The sequence below is a fragment of the Lepidochelys kempii genome, chromosome 3, assembly GCF_965140285.1.
Source record: "Lepidochelys kempii isolate rLepKem1 chromosome 3, rLepKem1.hap1, whole genome shotgun sequence".
Classification (NCBI taxonomy): Eukaryota; Metazoa; Chordata; order Testudines; family Cheloniidae; genus Lepidochelys; species Lepidochelys kempii.
Window position 1 is genome coordinate 158,085,819 of NC_136382.1, and position 23,672 is coordinate 158,109,490.

The window sequence follows — 23,672 nt, forward strand, 5'->3', positions numbered from 1 at the left end:
GACCTTTTCAAGGACTGACAATAATGATGTCTGCCTATAGTTGCCACACTCAGTGTGAGATCCTTTGCTCCTCTACAGGGACACTGTGATGCCATCTTTCCATTCTGCTGGTATTTTGCCTGATGCCCACACTTAGGAAAAGTTGATGCAGAGCAATGTCCACTGGTTCCGAGGCACTTTTAAGCAACAACTGGTGTGTGGCAGAGATGCATTCTTGTCCCGGTGCTATTCTGTCGAGTTATTGCCTGGATATTCGGACTTGCTGAGCTGCACATCTGAATCAAGTTTGGTCAAGAAGTATTCACCAATCAGGACTATGTCGACAATGCTTGCCTGCTTGTGAAGAAGTCACTCGCCAAGATCTCCAAGATGTCACTTGTGTGATAGAGTTGAACATCTCATGGCAGAAGACCAAGATACAGAACCTCGGAGCTGGGCCACAAGAATCTCTGGTAAAGGTGGGATCAAGGATTGCGAAGAGTATTGACTAGGCTATCATCTACCTGGACTGCAAGTAGAGTTTAAATGGTTATAGCAAATTGGATGTTCTTCAATGAATAGGTTTTGCCTCCTCCTGCGTGAAGTCCTTGTCTTGCTTACAGACACAAACGTCTTTGTCCTGAGACAAAGTTTAGCATCTATCAAACTGATATCCTATCTGTGTGGCTGTATTGGTCAGAAACCTGGACCCTCTCACAGGCAGACTTTGAGTGTCTAAAGACATTCCATATGCGCTGTCAGGAGCCAAATCCTGAGCATAACGTGGTTTGACTTTGTGTGAAATGTCAGTCTTGTAGAGGTTTGGGCTTTCTTCAGTCATTCATTACATTTGAAAGTTGTATTACCTGCTCTTTGGCTATATCATCAGGATGCATAAAAAATCCACACTGTGCTCTGAAACTCTCTGTCAATACACAAAGGGGTGCTTGCTCTGACCCTGCATGACACTGCCTGCAGGGCCATCCCAGAGCAACATGGATTTAAAGGCTTGAGCCAGATTTGGGAACTTCACTATCTGATGCCTGGTGCGACACCATCAGCCGTGGTCACTCTAGTCCTCAGTAGACTATGCTTAAAATTAAGCATGTGCATAAGTGTTTGCAGGATGAGGCCTAAAACTGTATTTGCTGAATTAAAACAAAATAATTTCTTAACAAATCTATGAATGTCTCCTTTTGTAACCACCTTTTATTTATTTTTAAGGCAAAACCTTAATTTCAGTTCTAAATTACTTATGTGTTCCTTTAAATTCTAGTGTGCATTATGTTGGTACTTTCCAGACTAAAATGTTTGAGGCTTGTTTATACTAAGTTTATATTCCACTCAAGAGGTTGTTATGATGCTGTTTTTTGTAAAATATGTCGCTTCACAGTAAAAAATAAAATATCACACTCAGTAGGTACAGTCATTATTGTGAGGGGTTGTGTGCAGGTAAGTGGAATAATTCAAATTTTGATATTATGAATCTTAATTCCAATTTTACAAACTTCTGATATGCTTCCTGAACCATTTACCAAATCTCTTTGCTTGCACAGTAAAAGATCATCTCCTGTTAAACATGGCTTCTCCAAATTTTGATTGCCAGTTTAATTTGGAAGAGTATCTTCTAGAATGATCTAATGCCATTGTCACTATTTCTGTTATCTGAGTATAAAGGTTTCCAAATGAGAGTAAGGAGAAATGGTCTGGGATTGCAGGGAGTTGGGAACTGACAAATTATGGGCAATGTCTTCAACCATTTGATTTTTGCATGTTGAAGTATGTTTTCCATCGTTAAATTTCTGCCCATGACCAAAAGAATGTTTCACTTCCATAAGAATTTTTGAACTTGCTTTCTTTCGTTCTAACTCCTACTACTCCCTGATCGGTGAATTTTCATATATCAGTGGGAATGATTTGTTCACTGTTACTTCAGCTGATATGAAGTTTTGGAAGGGGATTCTTCTACCCCAAATACAAGCTATGAACCCCAGAAGGGGACTGAGAGCATATGAAAACTATCTGCAATAGTGATTGTAAAGCAAACATGCATGTATAGTCATAGAAATTCTTGTACATACCAATGAGTGTTCTAATTAGATGTCACGTACTAGAATTTGAAATTAAACATGGGATACAATCAGAGGTTATTAGACTCCCCAAAAATATGGATTAGTTATTTTTTTAAAATTTTTATTTAGATAAAGTGCTTTCCAAACGTAAATCTTCTAAATATGAGGATAGAAAAGAATGCAGAAATCAAGGAATTCTTTTCTCACTGCCTATTTCTATCCAATCATCCTTTAGATTTTACAGTGCCCATTGTGCTAATTAAGAAAGTACTGTATAGTTTTTGACATTCATTTTTAAAATTTGTATAGTTCACACATTTTAATTTTAATTTTTTTTTCTGGTGATCAATGACCACGAGGACTCATCCATAATCACTAAAAGGCTGTGGACTGTTGGGTACTAAGCTGTAGCTCTGAAAAGTTATTACAGTACTTAGGCTAGAAATTCTTGACTCCGAGGGTCAAAGTGTTAAGATTCTTCTGTAATGCTATCCAAAACTGTCATTAAAACATGGCTTTGGTTCTTCTGAATAACATGTTATTCTCAGTCTTTTCCTGCTTGATTTAGCATGCAAAACTATAAAAAACACATGTAGAGAGTTGCTTTCCACCTTTACATTTGTTCATCTTTTCCTAAAATTTAACCCTTTCTTAAAATGACAGGCCCTTTTAGAGCTTTCAAGTCAATATTCTTCTTCAAAATGAGTTTTTTCTGGTGAGCAAGGTGATGTAATAGAATGCAGCTGCATAAGAAAATCTGGGAGGTAAATGGGAGTGTAAAGGCATGAATCTTGCACCGTTATTGAAGAGGATATTACAGCATTTGGAGTACCCCTCTCCACCCCCCCATAGTGATTGCAATTGTGTGGCCTCATGATATCTTAGGGTTTGTACACACTAATGCTTACTTCAATATAACTTAAGTCGCTCAGGGGTATGGAAAAGCCACCCTGAGTGACGTAACTTACACTGACCTAAGCGCTGGTGTGAACAGCGCTATGTCAACAGGAGATACTCTCCTGCCAACATTAGCTACTGTCCCTCAGTGAGGTGGAGTAATTATGCTGATGGGAGAGCTCTCTCCTGTCAGCATAGAGTGTCTGCAGAAGCAGCACTACAGCGGCTCAGTACATCTGTACAGTCTAGTGTAGACTAGCCCCTAGTGTTAGTACACGGAGGATCAGAGCTCAAGGCTTGAGCTTGGTATGTTGTTTCTGGGCTGGCAGGAGCTAGAAGCACTGTGAAGGAAGCATGTTCAGTCCATTGATGGAGTTTGAGCATCCTATTGTGTCATTCTTTCCAGCAACAACTCTGAGTGACATTCCTTCTAGGAGAATCACTAGGCTATCTCAGGAGTTGGACTGACAGACTGCAGAGAGGGAGAACAAGTTGACTCAAGAGGTAGGGAAAGTAAAGGGAAGAATACAAGATGCTGTTCTGTGCATCTGACAGCATCTTTGGGAATCCTTAGGGAGAAAGAAAATAATGAACCAGCTTTTAATTTCCATAATAACCTTTAATGATACCACATTTGAATAAAAAGTCCTCTTGCTGCGAACTATTTGTATTTTTAGTTCAAAGCCAGATTTAGATTTTGCTATTTCATATTTAATCTTCAAATAAAGATCATTGTGGATCTGGTTAGTGAAATGGCAGCACTAACATTTGATGACTCAATACTATCCAGTAATGTTTTTCCAAATTGGTAGAATTCAGCTTACCCAGATGTTCTTTTATCTCCTAGGAGACAATGCCTCCACCAACACATACTGCATTTTCTGGTCACCATCTGCCATTTGTGGGTTTTACATATACAAGTAGCTGGTAAGTCAGAGTTCTTCAATTGTCGAAGTATGGTGGATATATGAATGTGCTAAACTTCTGATCTGTTGTGTGCCACAAGTTTATGCAAACCTATAAAATAAAGAGCATGTAGAAACAACTGCACTTGGCTGTTGAGGAAAATGGTTTTATTAAGCAGATTATTATATGCTCAGTAGTTGTGTAGGACACATCTAAAATCAGACCCTGCCTGGAGCTAATTCTCTTAGGCCTGATCTACACCTAAAAGTTAGCTTGACTTCAGTTCTTGTTCAAAGGTATGAAATATTCATGCCCCTGAGAAGTATAGTTAAGCCAACCTGTGCCCTGGTATAGATATTGCTAGGTTGACAGAAGAATTCTTCTATTGATCTAGCTACCACCTCCTAGATTTAGGAGTAGCAACGTAAAAACCCCTTCCTTCACTGTAGCAAATATCTACACTGCAGCGGTGAACTGCAGCAATGCCACTGTAGTGCAGACCTAGCTTCAGGCTATGTCTTCACTACACATCATTGGTGGTGACATGTAGTGTACCAGTAGCTACATGCTGTAATGAAAAGCAGGCTGTGTCAATGCTACAGTGTATAGCTATGCAGATAGTGAAAGACTCTGGCGGAGGGGAAGTGCTGGGGAAAGGCTTCAACAGCTCACTGCTGCTGGAACCTTTCACTGTGGCAAGGAAAAACTCTGGCAGGTGGGGAGACATGGGGAAAGGCTCAGCCTTTCCCCATTGCCGGAGTCTTGCCCTGCATCAAGGATGGGCTCCAGCAGCAGGGAGCTGTCAAAGCCTTTCCCTGCAGTAAGAAGAGGCTCTTCAGTGGTGGAGCTGCCGAAGCCTTTCCCCTCCCAGAGCCTTTCTCTGCTGGGGGGAGTCTTTTCCTGTGATGGGGAAAGACTCTAGTAGCAGGGAGGTAACAGGATGCTACATTGCTAAAAATAACAGTGTAGCGAGGGGGACAGTGCTTGGGTGATTATAGAGCACATAGGGTAGTGCTTGATTTGTGTCATGGCTAAGCCCTGGCACCTCTAGGCTTGGCAGTTCTTAGCTCTGGCACCTCTGGGCTTCGTCCGTCAGTCATGAAAGTAAAAATACTGCTTGAGCCCCAGCACCTCTTTCATTACAAATTCAGCGCTGGCATAGGGTACGTACTTGCATACATACTCACACCCTTCAGGCGTGTCTTTACTCTGCTTGCCTAAGCTATGCCTCACTGGCTACACTGCTGTTTATACCCGTGCTAGGAGGGCTGTGTATGTATGTATTCTACATGCTGCTGAAAGAAGCATGCAGTGTAGACATACTTTATGGGTGCAATTTAGTCCTGTGCAGAGAGCCGGCACAAGGTTTGTGCCCCACATAAGGCCTATTTTAAGATCTTATTCTAGCTTCCAGCCAACATGTGAATTTCACCCTAAAAGACACACAGAGGTAAGATAAGATGCACTGGGAGACCCAGAGAAGGTATCAGCTTTAACTGTTTTTTAAATTATTTTCTTTCCTGTCCTTTCATGCCCCTTAAATATTAACGGAATCAAGAAGTTGTTTAACTATGTTGGCTAGAGTTTATAATTTTCTTAGAAGAAGCGAGCCTTTTGGAGGAACTGAAGAAGAGAGTAAGGTCTTCGTTCACTTTTTACTAGTAGTATCTGACATTAGCTACTGTTGAGATGAATGTGACAACTGTTGCAAGTTTTGAGTTTAACTTCGGTCAGTATTTACCTAGAGGTACAATAAATACTAGTGTACCAAAAAGCCAAGGCTCTGCCAAACGTGTGCTTAATGTTACTCACATGGGACGTTCCACTGACTTCAGATAAACTACTCATCTAAATAAAATTAAGCGTGTGCGTAAGTGCTTGCAAAATCAGGTTCCTAGCACTTTCATTATATAGTTACATACATGTCTTCATGAGAAGGATCTGGAAATGTCTCCATTTTAAATTCTGAAATTTCTTAACTGCCATTTTTTCAAAAACAAACATTACAAAGGGGAAATTAAGTTAGAAATCTGTGAAAAATTAATTACAGAGGAGACGACCAAAATACACTAATTTCCATCTAATAATAATACGTTAACAATTGATATCAAAGTACTAATGTTGGTTTCCCTAATTGTGTTGCTACAATGGTTAGAAAGTTCATTTTTTTTACTGTGATGGAAAAATTTAAAACAATCATTTACTGGTCTGGCCAACTGCTTTAATTTAATTTTATTTATTTTTCTAAAATTAACTAACATTTAAAATCCTATTTTCAGTGTGCTTTCAGACCGCAGTTGTCTAAGAATTACAGCTGGACCACCCTCTGTGGACCTTGATGCCAATGTTCAAAGGACTTTGGAGGATAGCTTAGCAACAGAAGCTTATGAGAGGAGAATAAGGCGCCTGGAGCAGGAAAAACTTGAACTCAGTAGAAAACTGCAAGGTAAAGCAATTAAAAAGACCATTTTGTCACTTTCTTTCAGTTGGATTAGGCTGTAGTTTTTGTGAAGTGCTTTTAATATTATGGAAAAAAATTAAAACTTGTTTCCTGGAATCCTTCCCATTGGAAATTAATCTGCTTCATTATTTCTGTTGATAAATGACATTAAATTTTTTTTTAATTCCTAAAGCATCCCATAAATGCCATTTACAATCTGTTGAATTCACTGAAGCCATGGGTTCGTTATTACTCCAGCTGTGGACACTACATACTTATAATCTGGGGGGTGGGAGGGGGGAGAATCTAGATTTGTGTATTTGGCACCTACTGAAGATGTGTTGGCACTTTGCAAGTGGAAATTGTATGATTTAAAGTCCCCATCCTACAAAAACATTTGCAAAGTTTGTTCTTAACTTTATGTATGCAAGTAATTCCATTGATGCCAGTGGGGATATTCACATGTGTAGGTCTTTACGGCATTGACCCTTAGTCTGTTTACAGAGAGGCAGGGAAAGCTATAATACAGAAATTAGTGTACAACCTCACAAAGCAAGGCTCATCTTTAAGTGTAAGGTACAGTATGTTGTTCTTTCTTCTTTAGAGGCATTCAAATGGTATGGATTGTTTGGATTTTCTGAAGTATCCCTTGTTTCTTTATTTTGTTCTCATTTCCCGCTTTTGTGAGCACACACACATTATTGTAACCACAATTTAGGCACCAGTGTTTGAAAGCTTAACCAATGTGTTTGTTTAATATACCTCAGCAGACAGTCTTTTCATAGGTCCATAGAGTTTATAGCCAGAATGGACCATTAGATCATCTAGTCTGACAGGTCATTGATTTGCATCCAGTTACCCCTTTATTGAATCTAATAACTTGTCTTTGACTAAAGCATAACTTATGTTTGGCTAACACATATTTTCCAGAAAGGCATCCAATCTTGATTTGAAGACATCAAGAGATGGAGAATCTACCACTTCCCTGAGTAATTTGTTCCAGTGGTTAATCACTCTCACTGTTTAAATTTGTGCTTAATTTCTAATTTGAATTTGTCTGACTTCAGTTTCCAGCCATTGGTTCTTGTGATGCATTTCTTTGGTATATTAAAGAGCCCTTTAGTACCTTGTACTTTCTCCCCATGAATTGAACTTTTTAAGTCTTTCACTGTAAGGCAGCGGTTCTCCAAACTTCATTGCACCATGACCCCAGGAGGGAGGACCAAATACCGAGCCCGCCCAAGCCCCACGCCTGAGCTCTGTTGCCCCGGGCGAGGGGCCCAAAGCTGAAGCCCCAGGGCTTCTGCCCTGGGCTGGAGGCATGTAACATTAGCTTTGGGTGGTGGGGCTAGGGCTTCGGCTTCAGCCCCAGGAACTGGGGCTTGGGCTTCAGCCCCGGGCCCCAGAAAATCTAATACCAGCCTTGGTGACCCCATTAAAATGGGGTGGTGACCCACTTTGGGGTCCCAACCCACAGTTTGAGAACCCCTGCTGTAAGGCATTTTCTCCAGCCCTCATTTTTGTGACTCGTTTCTGTATCCTCTCCAGTTTTTTCAATATATTTTTTAAAATTTGAATACCAATATCGATCTCACCAGTGCCACATACAGAGATAAAATAACCTCCTCCTTTTTATACATCAAATGACTTTATTAGCCCCTTTTGCCACACCATCACTCTGCGAGTTCATGTTCAGTTGCTTGTCCACTATGACTTCTAAATCCTTTCTGGCATCACTGTTTTCCAGGATATAGTTTCCGAGGTATGATCCACATTCTTTATTCCTAGATGTATCACTTTGCATTTGACTGTGTTAAAACACATTTTGCTTGAATGAGCCAAAACTCATCCCGGTTTGGCAAATTTTATCAGCAATTATTTTATATTTACTTCCAGATCATTGATGAAAAATGTAAATAGCATCAAGCTTAGTACTAATCCCTGTGGAGTCCCATTAGAAACAACACCATTCTGTGATTTCCCCATTAACTACTTTTTGAGATCTGTTAGTTAGCCAGTTCTTAATTCATTGACTGTGTTTTACTGATATTGTATAGCGCTAATTTGTTAATCAGAATGTTGTGTGATATTAAGTCAAATGCCTTATGGAAGTCTTAATATAGTACACCTATACAGTTGCCTTTATCAGCCAAACTTGTAATGTCATCAAAGAATGTAATCAGGTTTGTTTGACAAGACCTATTTTCCATAAAACCATGTTGACTGGCATTCATTATATTCCTATCTTTTAATTCTTTATCAATTGATTTCCAAATCAGCTTTTCCATTATTTTGGCCCAGATTTATGTCAGGTTAATGGGCCTGTAGTTTCCCAAGTCATTCTGCTTTTCTTTTTGAATAATGGCACAACATTAGCACTCTTCTAGTGTACTGGAATTTTCATGATATTCTAAGCGTTATTCATAATTAACATCAGAGGGCCAGAGATCTCCTCAGACAACTCTTTTAGGATTCTTGAATGCAAATTATCCAGGTTTTCTGAGGCAGGATGACCTGACCACCACAAAACACAGGGCCAGACAACGCTCCTCACCTCCCCCCAGAAAAGAGCTAGAGAGAATGCAGTGATAGACACAAAAGGGTGTTTAATTATCATCATCATCATTTGCACCCAAAATACTTCATTCCATTTCTCCACAGCTTTTTTACCTCCACAGTAAGTCCATCGTTTCCTGTGGAGGCAAGCCCCAGCCTCTGCCCAACTCTCCCCAAACCCAGTTTTTGCTCAGCGGGTGTTTGTTCAATCTCCTGCCCCTGATTCTTTTCCTTAGGCACATCTAGCTACAGCTCCAGTCTTCCAGAGCACTGCCTCATCCTTCTCTCTCCTCCTTGGATTGAGCTGGATCTAACTTATATAGGCCCACACCCCTTCCACTCCCAGCAGTCTTTGAGAGGACTACTAATTAGAGTCAGCTGCTTGGGTATTTTGTTTTTGGTTTCCTTCCCTCCCCCCACCCCCATGTGACAGTTCACTCTGTCGCACCCTATTAGACTGGGTAACTTCCATTACTTCATCATCCCCATGTGATACAACCACACCGTCCTGTTTCTTTCCAGTACAGACCAAAAATATTAATTGAACACTCTGCCTTTTCTTCATGATTAACATTTTACCATCTTTTTTGTTCCTAGTATACTTTTAAAAAACTTCTTGTCCCTAGCCCTGCTATCTATGGATTTTTTTCCTGATGACGTTAGCTTTCCTTGTCAATTTTCTGAACATCATAACTTCTAATTTATATCAATTGTTATCTATTCCCCCTTTTTTCAATTTAGTATATATTGTTTTTTATTTATAATTTCTGTCTTCCCTCACCCCCAACCAGGATGGACTTTTAGTTGAAGATTGTGGAATCATGGCTTTTTAGCCATCTAATAAACTCTGCTTAAAAAATCTCCCAATTTTCATTTGCATTTTTTGTCTAAGCTTTTCCTCTCGATCAGTTTCACTCATAATTTTCTTGAGCTTTGGGAATTACCCCTTGTGAAGTACCAAGTATGTATATTACTGGTTGGACCTGTCTTCTGTTTGCCCATATTGAATGTAATCAGTTCATAATCACTGGTCCCTAGGCAACCACCAACTTTTGGTCCAGTGATTAATTCATCTTTATCGATTATAATGATGTCCCTCCCTCATGCTGGATGTAATATTTTCTGTGTTAGAAAATTATCTATAATTTTTAGAAACTCTGCTGATCTTTTACTACTGGCTGCATGAAACCTCCAGCATGCATTTACCAAATTGAAGTGCCTTGTAACACCACAATTTCCCCTCCACACACATTAAAGACAGGTGTTTATGGAGTAACTCATCCTGATCTCTAATTTGATTTGATGGTCTGCTGGTTAACACATTGATCCATATGTATTAAAGATCCTGTGCTTCTGAGTTACCAATTACTTGTAATTGTGTCATTAGTGTAGAGTGTCACTTCTCCACCTGTGCTATCTTTCCTGAACAGTTTATAATCAATAATCAATGCTTTTGACATTCCAGTTAAAGCAGCTGGAATCAGTAAGGTCAAGTATGTAAAATTTCTTCTCTTCAGTATGAATTTTCAGTTCCTCCTGTTTTTTTCCAGTCTTCTACCATTGGTATAGAGACAATTTTGTGCAATTCTCTATTTATCAATAGTGTCACTTTCTTCTGACATCTTAAAGAGTATATTGGGGAAGTGTGGAAGGCTTATCTCATGGTACTCTTCTTTGTTTTTAGAATCTACCCAGACAGTCCAGGCTTTACAGTATTCAACTGTGGATGGTCCAATAACAGCAAGCAAAGATCTAGAAATTAAAAGCTTAAAAGAAGAAATTGAAAAGTTAAGAAAACAGGTAACCGGTAAGTCCCAAGTATTTACATACAATCTTCCAGTGGAAAAGATGCACTTACAAAGTTATCATGAACAAGGAAAAAAACGACTGTTATTGAGAAAAACACTCCTTTTCAACCTAATGCTGATTTCATAAGATTGACAGCATCTACTTTTTGATGTCCCATCTTAAATTTACCATTCAGCAGTAATTACTGAGAAAAACATTTTCCTTCTCATTCTGTTACATTTATATGTCTGCCATTTTGTACACGTTTATCATTGAGGACCTGATTCACCTTTACTTATTATGCCCACTGTAACTCCTTTGACGTAAATTGAGTTATTCCTAATTTACCTGATTATGAATCAGGCCCTAAAATAGTAGCCGTGAAACCTCAACTCTAATTTGCATTGCTATAATTTTTTCTAACAGTGTTCTCAAGAACAGATTAAGTCTTTCACTTGCCTTAATTGTTGTAAATGTACAGCAGGTTTTTTTGCAAAGTCACAGGCATACGTGTATGCACAATAGTACTTCTTGCTGTCCCATCCCTTGCTGTATTATCGTATTTAAGCAATAAAGTGAAACTGGTAAACCCAAGAAGGGTGATTATATTGTGTCCTTCCAGCCTTAGCAAATTTTAAAAACTGGAAGGAAGCATATTTATATCACTTCATCCTTCTCGCTGAGTAATCTGGTGCCGTTGGAGCGTGCGGTAAATTCTTGAGTGAGTTAAATTTGGCACCTGATATTTCAAGCATAATGGGCTATGATCATAATTCTGATTATAATCATACTTGCTTTAAAATATGTTTAAAATCAACAGTGTGTCAGCCAGTATGCAGTCTCATAGTTTTCTTTACCATTTTAAAGTGCATCCAGCAGTTTGGCTGCAGTAGTGGAATGACATTAAAAGATAAGATTTTTGTTTTATCTGAAATATCCTAATGTGTAGGTACTTTTTTCTGAGAGTTTAGCTCTGCAGAAAGGCTTTTTCTGTCCAAAACAAGTGGAGACAAATGAATCAAATAACTATGACAACTGAGCCTTGTTGTGGGGGGAAGGTTAAAATTTCATATTGTGTAAAACACATATCCAGGTTTTAGGGATTAAGCATAAATTTATTAATAGTGCTCTGTTGCATGGAAAACACCACTTGTTCCAAGAAATGCGCCTGAGCTGAACTCTAGAATTCAGATCCATCTGTAAATACAGGGTTTTGAGATTGAGACCATGTGTCTGAAAAATGGAATCGCTTACAATTGCACTTGGTGAGTCATCAGCAGTGACAATGAGACATTCTAATGATCTGTCTGTGTCGAATTTGCAAAACATAAAAAAAATTGCACATGAAAGATGATTGCTTTGAAACAGACAATGGAGATCTAGACAACTTTATTCCTCATGACATGTCTCTGCATCCTCCTCTGTCTTGGTTGTAAGGAGGTGGCTGTGAATAAAGTTTCTACATCCTGAAGTTTCCTAGTTTGGGACATGATGTCAAGTTGTTTGGCCCACATTTTGTCTAATCTCTTAAATGGGATAGTATGTAGGGTTAACCACTAGATCTTAATTTTTCTATTACATCTGCAGCTCCATCAGAAAGTCACTAAACTTTTTCATCATCTAATTCTTTTTAGCTTCATTTGACTTTAAAAAAGTAAGTTAACAAACACAAAGTTCTATGCATTGTTGCTGACACCTGTGAGGCTGGTGTGCAAAGAAAAAGGAACTATGTTGGCTTTGGCTTTATTAGAAATGCAGGTAAAAATAACTACTAACATGTACCATATGCACAAGGATTATGGGCCAAACAGCCACTTGTAAAACTAGCCCTTGAGAGGGTAGAATGAGCAGAAAATCTCTCAAATGTCCCAAAAGCTGCTGGATGGAGGAGGGCTGTGCCTATGAGTATGTCTAGACCTCAAGCTGGGGGTGTGATTCCCAGCTCAAGGAGACATACCCACACTAGCTCTCATCCAGCTGGTGCACTAAGAATAGAGTGTAGGTGTAGTAGCGCAAGTGGCAAAAGGGGCTGGCCTTCCCAAGTCAGAGAGGCTAGGTACATACACGGGCCAGCTAGGCCCTCCTGCCACTTGTGCTATCGCGGCTATGCTCTGTTTTTAGCACAGCAGCTTGGCAGAGCTGGACATTGCAGAGTAGCAGCCGTGTTAGTCTGTATTCGCAAAAAGAAAAGGAGTACTTGTGGCACTTTAGAGACTAACCAATGTATTTGAGCATGAGCTTTTGTGAGCTACAGCTCACTTCATTGGATGCATTCAGTGGAAAATACAGTGGGGAGATTTATATACACAGAGAACATGATACAACAGGTGTTACTATACACACTGTAACCAGAGTGATCACTTAAGGTGAGCTATTACCAGCAGGAGAGCGGGGCAGGAGGAACCTTTTGTAGTGATAATCAAGGTGGGCCATTTCCAGCAGTTGACAAGAATGTCAGAGGAACGGTGGGGGGGATAAACATGGGGAAATAATTTTACTTTGTGTAATGACCCATCCACTCCCAGTCTCTATTCAAGGCCCCCCACCCCACCCCCGTTCCTCAGACCACTAGGTTTTAGAGCCCAGCTCCAGCCTTTTTTAGCCCTGTATTATGAGCCTAAATTGGGTGACCCGAGCTCTGAGATTCTCTGCTGTGGGGATTTTTTGCAGTGTAGACATACCCTAAGGCACTCGTGTGGAAGGCAGGAGAGGTGGCTGCCAGATTAAGAGGAGAGATTTGATTCCACATCTCCTACCTCCCAGATGAGTGTCTTAATCACCAAGCTATAGAATCATTCTTATTCTCTTGCCCATTGGCCCAGTGAATATTTATATAGTTATACAACGTAGAACAACTTCAGCAGGAGAGATTGGGAGTGGCTATAGGCTATTCTGGGATTAACCTGGTTCTCAGGGCATTTAACTGGGAGAGGAGAGACCCTTCCTTGCTCCAGTGAATATTTATATAAAGGACAGGAGAGACTGAGAGCAGAACTGAGAGCTGTTGACTAGTCTGAGGTGGTCCACTGGCATTCGTTCTGTGCTTCCCTTATCATCACTCCTCTCCCCAGATGTAAGAGTTTTTAGGCCTTTGCAGGGTTCCTGACAGAACTCTGTGCTCCTTTAGTAGCCTGCAGAGGACAGCTCCTGGTTCTCCATAACCCTTACATCTATGACACTAAACCCTCAAATTATTGCTGAATTTTCCAAGTAACTAGCTCATCTATGGGTTTTTCCACAAGAGGGAATGTTATGGCTCTAAATAAGTAGGGTAATATATTTCTTTGGCATGCTTCTTAGTCAGGGATATAAATAATTTACTAGCAACACAGTTAGTATAAATTTATAAATCTGTAGCATAAATTGAATAATTGATGTAATAGATTTAAATATGAAATCCACTCCTCTATTGGTCTGTGAAATTAAGTTACTTCGCTACCATCACCTCACAATACTTCCTATCTAACAAAGCTAAAACCTATCCTAAAGATATACATGAAGTAGTGGATGGCAAGGTGGGCAGATATGATCTTTTATTTTACCAACTTCTGTGGGTGAGAAAAATAAGCATTCGAGCTACACAGAGCTCCAGTAAAAGATATTATCTTACCCACCTTGTCTCTCTTAATGTCCTGGGATTGACATGGCTGCAACTACACTGCCTACAAGTATTGGGTGGGTGCATAAGTTGTAGCTGCAGAGTGGTAGCAGCAAAGCAGCTGCTGGAATTTTAATATTGTCCGTTTTTTTGCTGCCTGGTAAAGGGCAGAATTGCAACTAGAGTGGTCAATTAATTGTAGTTAACTCATTAACCCAGAAAAAATTAATTGCAATTAAAAAAATTCATCACAATTAATTGCAGCTTTAATCACACTATTAAACAATAGAATACCAATTGAAATGCATTGAATATTTTTGCATGTTTTTCTACATTTTCAAATATATTGTTTTCAATTACAACACAATACAAAGTGTACACTGCTTACTTTATATTATTATTTATGAATACGAATATCTGCACTGTAAAAATGATAAACCAAAGAAATAGTATTTTTCAGTACACCTCATACAAGTACCCTAGTGCAATCTCTTTATTGTGAAAATGCAACTTACAAATGTAGTTTTTTATTGTTACATAACTGCACTCAAAAATAAAACAATGTAAAACTGAGGAGCTTACAAGTCCACTCAGTCCTTCTACTTGTTCAGCAAATCACTCAGATAAACAAGTTATGGGAGATAATGCTGCCATTCCAGAGGACATACTTCCATGCTGATGACGCTCGTTAAAAAAGTAATGTGTTAATTAAATTTGTGACTGAACTCCTTGGGGAAAAATTGTACGTCTCCTGCTCTGTTTTACCTGCATTCTGCCTTATATTTCATGTTATAGCGGTCTCAGACGATGACCCAGCATATGTTGTTCATTTTAAGAACATTTTCACTGCAGATTTGACAAAACACAAAGAAGGTACCAATATGAGATTTCTAAAGATAGCTACAGCACTCGACCCAAGTTTTAAATATATGAAGTGCCTTCCAAAATCTGAAGGGACGAGTTGTGGAGCATGCTTTTAGAAGTCTTAAAAGAGCAACACTAATGCGGAAACTACAGAACCCAAACCACCAAAAAAGGAAATCAACCTTCTGCTGGTGGCATCTGACTCAGATGATGAAAATGAACATGTGTCAGTTTGCACTGCTTTAGATAGTTATCGAGCAGAATCTGTCATGAGCATGGAATGGTGGTTGAAGCCTGAAGGGACATATGAATCTTTAGTGCATCTGGCATGTAAATATCTTGTTACGCCAGTTATAACAGTGCCATGGGAATGCCTGTTCTCACTTTCAGGTGACATTGTAAACAAGAAGGAGGCAGCATTATCTCTTGCAAATGTAAACAAACTTGGCTGAACAAGAAGTAGGACGAAGTGGACTTTTAGGCTCTGAAGTTTTACATTGTTTTATTTTTGAATGCAGTTGTTTTTTGTACATAATTTTACATTTGTAAGTTCAACTTTCATGATAAAGAGATTGCATTACAGTACTTTTATATAAGGTGAATTGAAAAATATTACTACTTTTTTTATAGTGCAAATATCGGTAATAACAATGAATATAAAGTGAGCAGTATACACTTTGTGTTCTGTATTGTAATTGAAATCAATATCCATTAATAGTTTTCAGTTTCATTATGCACATCACTTAAGTAACCATGTGTGTATTTACTTGTACATACATTATGTGCTCCTCTCTGGTTGAAACTAATCATTTTTAAAGTGCTCAGGCAAAAACTTAAAGGTATTAACAAAAAGAGAGGCAAACCAGCTGTCTAACTTAGGGGGTTCTCAATCTTTTTCTTTCTGAGCCTCCCCCACCCCACACACCATGCTATAAAAATTCCATGACCCACCTGTGCCACAAACAACTGTTTTTCTGCATATCCAGTGGATTAAAAGACAGGGTCGGCATTAGGGGGTAGCAAGCAGGGCAATTGCAAATCTAAGTTGTTTGGGTTTCAGCTTCAGCACTTGGCGGCGGGGCTTGGGCTTCAGCTTTCTGCCCTGGGCCCCAGCGAGTCTAACACCGGCCCTGCTCTCTGGTTTATTTTGGCGGACCCCTGAAACCTGTTTGAGGCCCCTCAGGGTGCCCCAGTCCCCGGTTAAGAACTGTTGGTCTAACTTATTGTGAGTAGAGTATGATTACAGAAATAAGAGACAAAAAAGAGCTGTACGGTTACCTAATCTGTTCCCTTTCAAGGCATGTTTTTTCCCCACAATGTATACTTGAATGCCTTGTCTGGTCCAACTGTTGAATTATAGAACATTCTGGGCTGCTTCTTATGTTCTTACTAATCTGATCCCATCCAATAAAAGTTTGTGATGGAACAGGAATGTTGCAGTGTAGGTGTTTTCATATGCTTTTTACAACATATATTATAAAACTTGGCTATTGAGAAGATATGGGTCCAAATCAAATACTCATATCTGAACACTTCCGAACTTTGGGGGAGTTCAGACCAGAAGCTAGAGCCAACATTCTGGTTGGCCCTTATCTCTAAACACAAACCCTAGGCCCTCTGAATTTTAAGGAAGTTCAGATTCACATTTTGCAGTTTGGGCCCATCCCTATGACTAATGAATTAAGCCTATAATTAGAGCCCTGCATATCTACGGATATTTGCTTTATATCCATAGATATCTGCATCTGGATGAAGAATTATTGTTTGTCATTAAAATGTAGCTACCAGTTTTTGGTTCAAGTCTTTTACCTGCTTTCTTGACTAGTCTAATAATGAGCACCTGTTGAAGATAGTGAAAATGAATTTAGAAATGTGTCAGATTCAGGGCTCTCCCCAATGAGACCTTCGTAAATCATGACATTTTTGTCTATCCAGTCTTCCAGGAAATGACAACCAAACATATGCTTTCAATTTTTGAGGTTAAAGTTATATATATATATATATATATGGTTCTCTAAGTCACATAGAGGAAAACTTTGAGGAATCCTTCATATTGCCAAATATATAAAGGATAGCAATAGAAGAAAGAAAATAAAGCTATGGAAGAAAGTAGTTCACGCATAGAAGAGAGATTTATCTTGGCTCAGTATAACTACATATAAACTTTCTTCTGCTGGTGACTTCAGAGTAGAATACATGAGACAGGCAGTTAATAATTTCTGGCATTGAGCTCTATCTGCAGTTTAAGCACATTCTTTTAAGGTTTTAAAATAAGAGTCAACAAATTAAAACAGTAGAGAGTGTTTATAGGGATAAAAGTTGATAGTTATTCATCTGCCTATAAAATCCTTGTGTTCCATAACTTGCAGCTCTTAAAAATTGTGTGTACGTATGTGTATTTGTATTCATATGGTATTTGTATTTGATTGCTTTAAGAGCCAGGCTGTTAAGCTTGCACTTCTGAAAATGTAGTAAAAGTAAGGTCTTCAGATTTTTATTAAAAGTGTGTATGTTTTTCTGTTTGTACTATGTAGATACACGCCTATGGGGTGATATCCTGGCCCCATTGATGTTAAGGCAAAACTCCCATTGATTTCATAGGGCCAGGATTTAACCTACAGTTGTGTATATATCCAAATACACACTTTTAAGAAAAGAGGTAGCAAAGAACAGGAATTAACTTATGATGCATTTTCCTTTCCCCCTCAAACTTCTCAGTGGTCTACTATACTTTCTGCAATTCTGCTTTTGAAGTTGTAACTTTTGGGTATTCTTATATTTGACATAATTTGGATATGCTTTGAAAATTACTTTTGTTTTCTAAGTGAGTAACAGTTTATAATAAACGATTTTCAGAAATATGTGCCTTCCTGTAGTTACAGTAATAATAAAGCAGGTCACATAAACACCAATGGTGTCAACTCTAGAAATAAAACCATCTGAAAATAATTTGGATATCAACAACAGAAGACGACTTGTTAGCTCTTGAGTAACCCAGCACTTTTTTGCTGCTGCTTTTTGCTTGAAGGGGGAAGAAAAAACATGTTAGGATACAGTGTCATTTGAAATGTCAGGTAATGTGCTGCATCCTAGTGTACAATAGCTAAAGTCACATGTCATGCTGTATTAAATTATGAAATGAGGTGGTATTTGCCATATTATATCACATAATAAAATGACAATGTATGTCATTTGGCATGTCACATTATAACATGTTGTAACTGTGTCTGTTCCATCACATTAAAAACAAACATGGCAATCAAAAACCATAGATTTTAAAGAGACCCCGAAAACACCAACCCTAGTTTGAGATTATATTTGTCATACTACCTGCATAAGGGAATGCAAAGGAAAACAGTTTAGGCCATCCAAACTCTATGCTAATGGATAGTAAGTATGATTTCCTCTTAACATATTTAGCATTACCTTTTCTTTTTAGATTCCGGTCAGCTGGAACAGCAACTGGAGGAGGCCAGTTCTGCCCGACGAGAATTAGATGATGCTTCTAGACAAATCAAAGCTTTTGAGAAACAAATTAGAGCACTGAAGCAAGAGAGAGAGGATCTTAATAAGGTACAAAGTGCTTTGTTAGATATCTTTCTAGACAATAAAGCCAGTTTTACTTTTATTATATTTCTCTTAAAATGAGAGTTGTCTTAACATCTCATTTGCAGAGTAAAATTAATTAGAAGGTGATACAAATGTATCACTCACCTTCTGCATTCTGACTTCTTTTTTTGACACAAAGAGATTACTTAAAGCATTATGTATACTGTCATATGGGTGTTCCTAGCAAATTGATTCCAGACCTTAAACAGATCCATGAAGTGATTTCTATGTTGCCTGCACAGAAAGCCTTTCTTGGCCTCAGATTAAGGTGATAATTATAAAGGCTAGTAGGCAAAGCATAGATGAACAAGTACAGAGTAATGATTTAATCTGAAGTCTGGTAAGCATAGTGGGAAATGTTGCTCCAGCTATTCAAGAAACATTGACTTTGTGGTATATGGACACTTCCTGGGGAGGGAGAAGGAAGATCTGCACATCTGAGGATTAAAGAAATAATTTGGGAAGAAAAAAATCAATATTTTTCACCATTGCCATTTCTTCTCCTCGTCCCCTTATTTTTCTATATCTGCTCGGGTGCTTGCAATCCTCTCTCTTGTATGCAGATCTTGCTACCATAAATACATGCTTTCACAATGACCTCTACATGGGGCTATACCGTAAAATCAACTTGGAAACAGGATGTCGTGCAGAATATGAAAACATGCTCGTTAAACAGGGTCTCTCACCATGAAAACATTAAATTAGTGCCCTGATTCTGCTTTGGGTGCTAATTTACCAAGTGAAGTTAAAGATGTTGGTTTTGACCTACAAAGCCCTTAGTGTGTCTTCATATCTGCCAGAGAGACCATCTCTCTCCTCATGACAATACTGGGCATTAAGGTTCCTTTGACATGCTAGAAAATTTGGAAAATGCTCTTGACTTTGTGTAGCCAGCAAAGTTGCAAATTATTTTTTCCTCTACTCCCTGTTGCATGCTTACGCAGGCTCTCTTTTCCTCACTCCTTCTGCACTGGTCTGCTTTGATTGTTTCATGACATCTAGCCAAACTGTTGTGGAGACTCAGTCTTACCCCAGTAGCTGAGGTATATTATCCTTAGCGTTTATTCTAAACTCTGTCATGTTGAGTTGCTATCCTGGAGAGTTATCCACAGAATTTAGATAGACTTCCCTATATGCCCATATCCCTTTAAAGGGATAATTCACTTGTGTTGGTGTTACTTGCTGCAACATTCGATACTATGGTGTAGTATATGTAGGCTTAGTAGCATTTGATTTTTATTATTTTAGAATTTCAACCAATAATATCAGTGTTTGTTTTAAGCAGATTTTTTTTATTTTTATAGATTTACATTTTCACATACATGCAAGGAAGGCAGTCACACAATAATTATTTAACAACAGTAGATGGTGAGATTCAAAAAGTTAAAGCTTTGTAACCATTAAAACACAAGTTGCAACATCACATGTCAAACTATACAAAGTAAATATCCCTAAATCAAACTCTAATAAATTCTCAAGCAGCATTTTTGTTACTTGGCCTATCTGTAAATTTCGATTATTATAAATGGAAATATTTTTGTAGGTTTGTGAATGTACAGTGAAATCATCGTTTATTGATGTGTAGTGATGATAATTGAATCCTGCCAAGCCTAAGTTTATGGGAGTTATAATGGCTGTGTGGAGGAGGTTGACTTCCAAAGAGTTTGTTTTCATTCACTTAACACTGCATTTTTTATTTGACAGCTAAAATAAATTAATGATGCAATTATTTTTTTTTTTTTTACTTCGGTTAAGTGGTACTGGAAACCTAAGGCAAAGATCATGTATTTGATTAGATCTTAAAAGTATTGAAAGCCTTTGCTTTAGATCTACATAATGGCCAAATTTAGAGTTGGTATAGTTGAAGCAATTCCACCTACTTCAACTGATCATAATCTGGCCCACTACCTTTACAAAGAACTATCACTGCAAGCTCCTGGTCTGTGTCATATATTGTTACCAGTTTTCTATCTTCGGATGCATATATGTGACTCCCGTTCACTTCAGTGAAACCCTCATGCACACATCCAAAGGAAAAATTTGGCCCGAATACTTTATAGGTTTATAACTTTTTTTTTAAACTGTAGGAACTGATGGAGTCTAGTGAGAGATTAAAATCCCAAACCAAAGAGCTAAAAGATGCACACAGCCAGCGGAAACTGGCCATGCAGGAGTTCTCAGAGATGAATGAGCGGCTGACAGACTTGCACTCTCAAAAACAGAAACTTACCCGCCAGGTCCGAGATAAAGAGGAAGAGATGGACGTGGTGATGCAAAAGGTGGAAATCTTAAGGCAAGAGTTACGGAGAACAGAAAGACTCAAAAAAGAAGTAAGTAGTGAAAAGGAGTTTGTAGAGTCCCTTAAGGTAATTATATGTGGAGGATTTACATACAAATAATTCATGCTTACTTCACTGCCTTTTAAAAATATATTCAAGCCGTAGTCTGTACATTTTTAACTCTTTATTCATTTGATTGTTACTTCCTATATAAAATCCAATTTCTCTTTAGAGCTTTGAATTTTTCACTCTTGTATTGAAAATTCAATTCTTACACCAAAAAATATAACTTTGTTTTGGAAAAAAAAAAGAGTTTGTTACCCTTTTTTTTTTTTAGCTGGAAGTCCATGCTGAAGCTGCAGCTGCTGAGGCATCCAAGGACAGGAAATTGCGTGAGCGAAGTGAGCAGTACTCTAAACAGCTGGAGAGTGAATTGGAAGGACTAAAGGTTAGTCTTTTTTGGTTCAATGCCTTTAAAGTTAATAGCCAGCTTGGATTTGAGCTGTAAAATTGCTTTCAGTACCAAGAGGGTATTGTGAATTTTTGACCTCACTCTGTATTGAACTTAAAGGCAAATTTGTATCAAATTGTCTCTACGAAAGGCTATGTGAAAACTGAAAACTTCCCACAATCGCAAACTATTAACCAGTACGTTCTTTTCATGCTAAATGTTAGCTATGTTTAGAGGAGCATCTCTATCATAGTGACACCTGGGTTTTCTGTATTTATTCCTGATCAATGACTTTCATAACTATTTGCTCACTTTACAAGTCGAAGAAGTGTTTTGTAATGTTTGATTTTTCAGCATGAGTGAGTAGTTGCATATAAACTTAATCAGTACATTCAGAGCTCTATGGAGATGTTTTAAACATTACTTTATGACTGCATATTTCAATTATATTTAAGTCTAAATAGAACCAAATGTCTAATAACTGATGTCCCTGTAAAGGAAAATTTTTGAATGTATCATTACATAGCTCAGCCAAGCATGGGGGTGTAGGTCTCAATTCTGCAAATACTTAAGTGAGAGAGTAACTTTATGCGTTTAAATAGTCCCACTGATTTCAGTGGGATTATTCACTTGTGTTAGTATTTCCAGGATCAGGGACTTTATTCAAAGCGCAAATGTTCTCTCGTGGTTTGGTGTTGTGTAGCATGCTCTGTAGATGTTCCACTGTCTGAAGATATATGCCTCAGAGTTGATGATTAGAAATAAATTGGTTTTCTGGTTTCCATATGAAGGTAAATGTGCATTTAGGGGAAAACCATGTTCTTATCTAAGTCAGTAAGGTAATTAACCACTGGAACATTTTATCAAGGATGTGGTGGAGTCTTCATCACTTTAACTCTTCAAATCAAGATAGCACATCTTCCCAAAACATATGCAGTAATTCCCTGTGAAGTTATGGGCTTGATACAGGAATTGCTGCATGAAATTCTATGGCCTGTGTTAGGCAGATCAGACTAGATGATCATAAAGGTCCTTTCTGGTTTAAAATCTATTAATAATAGTTTTGCCTTTGATTTCTGTGGGACCCTTAGCATCCACAAGACCGTTCACAAACTCTTTTGCGCATATTTACAGTAGAACTTCAGAGTTATGAACACCAGAGTTATGAACTGACAGTCAACCACACACCTCATTTGGAACCGGAAGTATGCAATCAAGCAGCAGCAGAGACCCAAAATAAAAAAAAAGCAAATACAGTACAGTATTGTGTCAAATGTAAACTACTAAAAAAATAAAGGGAAAGCAGCATTTTTCTTCTTCATAGTAAAGATTCAAAGCTGTATCAAGTCAATGTTCAGTTGTAAACTTTTGAAAGAACAACCATGATGTTTTGTTCAGAATTACAGACATTTCAGAGTTACAAACAACCTCCGTTCCTGAGGTGTTTGTAACGCTGAGGTTCTGTTGGATTAATTTTGCCTTCCTTCCCTAAGTAGAATACAGAACTTAGGCCTTAAAAGAATCAGTTTGTCCCAAACACAGAATTCATAAAGCTGCTAGTGCTGCAAATCCAGCCTACCAGCTGGAAATGAAGCTGTGTTCCTTCTGCTTCATATATCTTCATCAGCAATAAAGAGTCTGGCATCAGAATTTAGATGGCAGTTGTGGATGAGGCATGAGGCCGTATAAGACATAGTTTACTCTTTAACACCTCTATGGGTTCTGTAGTGCTGAGAGTAATGAAAACTCATTTGTGTTAGTGAACTGAGCAGATAATGACGTTGCTGACATGTAGAGAGAAGATACATGCAGAAATATGTTACCATTTTTATTTGTTTTTGTAATCATAACAAAAATTTATTGTTGAAAATAGTAGCAATATAAGTAACATAGTAAGACAGATGTATTCCCATCAAAGGGCAAATGTAACTTTCTTTAAATAGTATTCAAGAAGCATTTCTTGATTTCCAAATTATTTAATTGTATTGCCACTATTATTATCAGTGTATTTCTATATACATGTTATAGGGTCTTCCACTTCCTGTTTATTGCACTAGACTTAAATGCAAATATTTATTTGCATTTATTATATTGCTGAATAATTTTTGTGGTTTTTGTATGTTAAAGTAAGCTCAACAGAATTTCAAACTATATTATCCCAAGTTATTTTTCTGGGATGGGGAGGGGAAGGGAAGGGTTAAGTGAACAGAAGGATGTGGTGTGAGAGTCTGAG

The 23,672-nt window shown here is 38.2% G+C and overlaps 1 protein-coding gene across 7 annotated transcripts in view; it reads left to right on the forward strand.

Annotated features, from left to right (window-relative positions):
* CDC42BPA (CDC42 binding protein kinase alpha) overlaps positions 1-23,672 on the forward strand; it is a 322,264-nt gene that overhangs the window by 193,819 nt on the left and 104,773 nt on the right. For all 7 annotated transcript variants that reach the window (XM_073338668.2, XM_073338662.2, XM_073338664.2 and 4 more), the window contains exons 9-14: positions 3,796-3,875; positions 6,134-6,300; positions 10,535-10,657; positions 18,540-18,673; positions 20,797-21,039; positions 21,326-21,436. In XM_073338668.2, the coding sequence (XP_073194769.1) occupies positions 3,796-3,875; positions 6,134-6,300; positions 10,535-10,657; positions 18,540-18,673; positions 20,797-21,039; positions 21,326-21,436 (858 nt within the window). The remainder of the gene's footprint in view (positions 1-3,795; positions 3,876-6,133; positions 6,301-10,534; positions 10,658-18,539; positions 18,674-20,796; positions 21,040-21,325; positions 21,437-23,672) is intronic.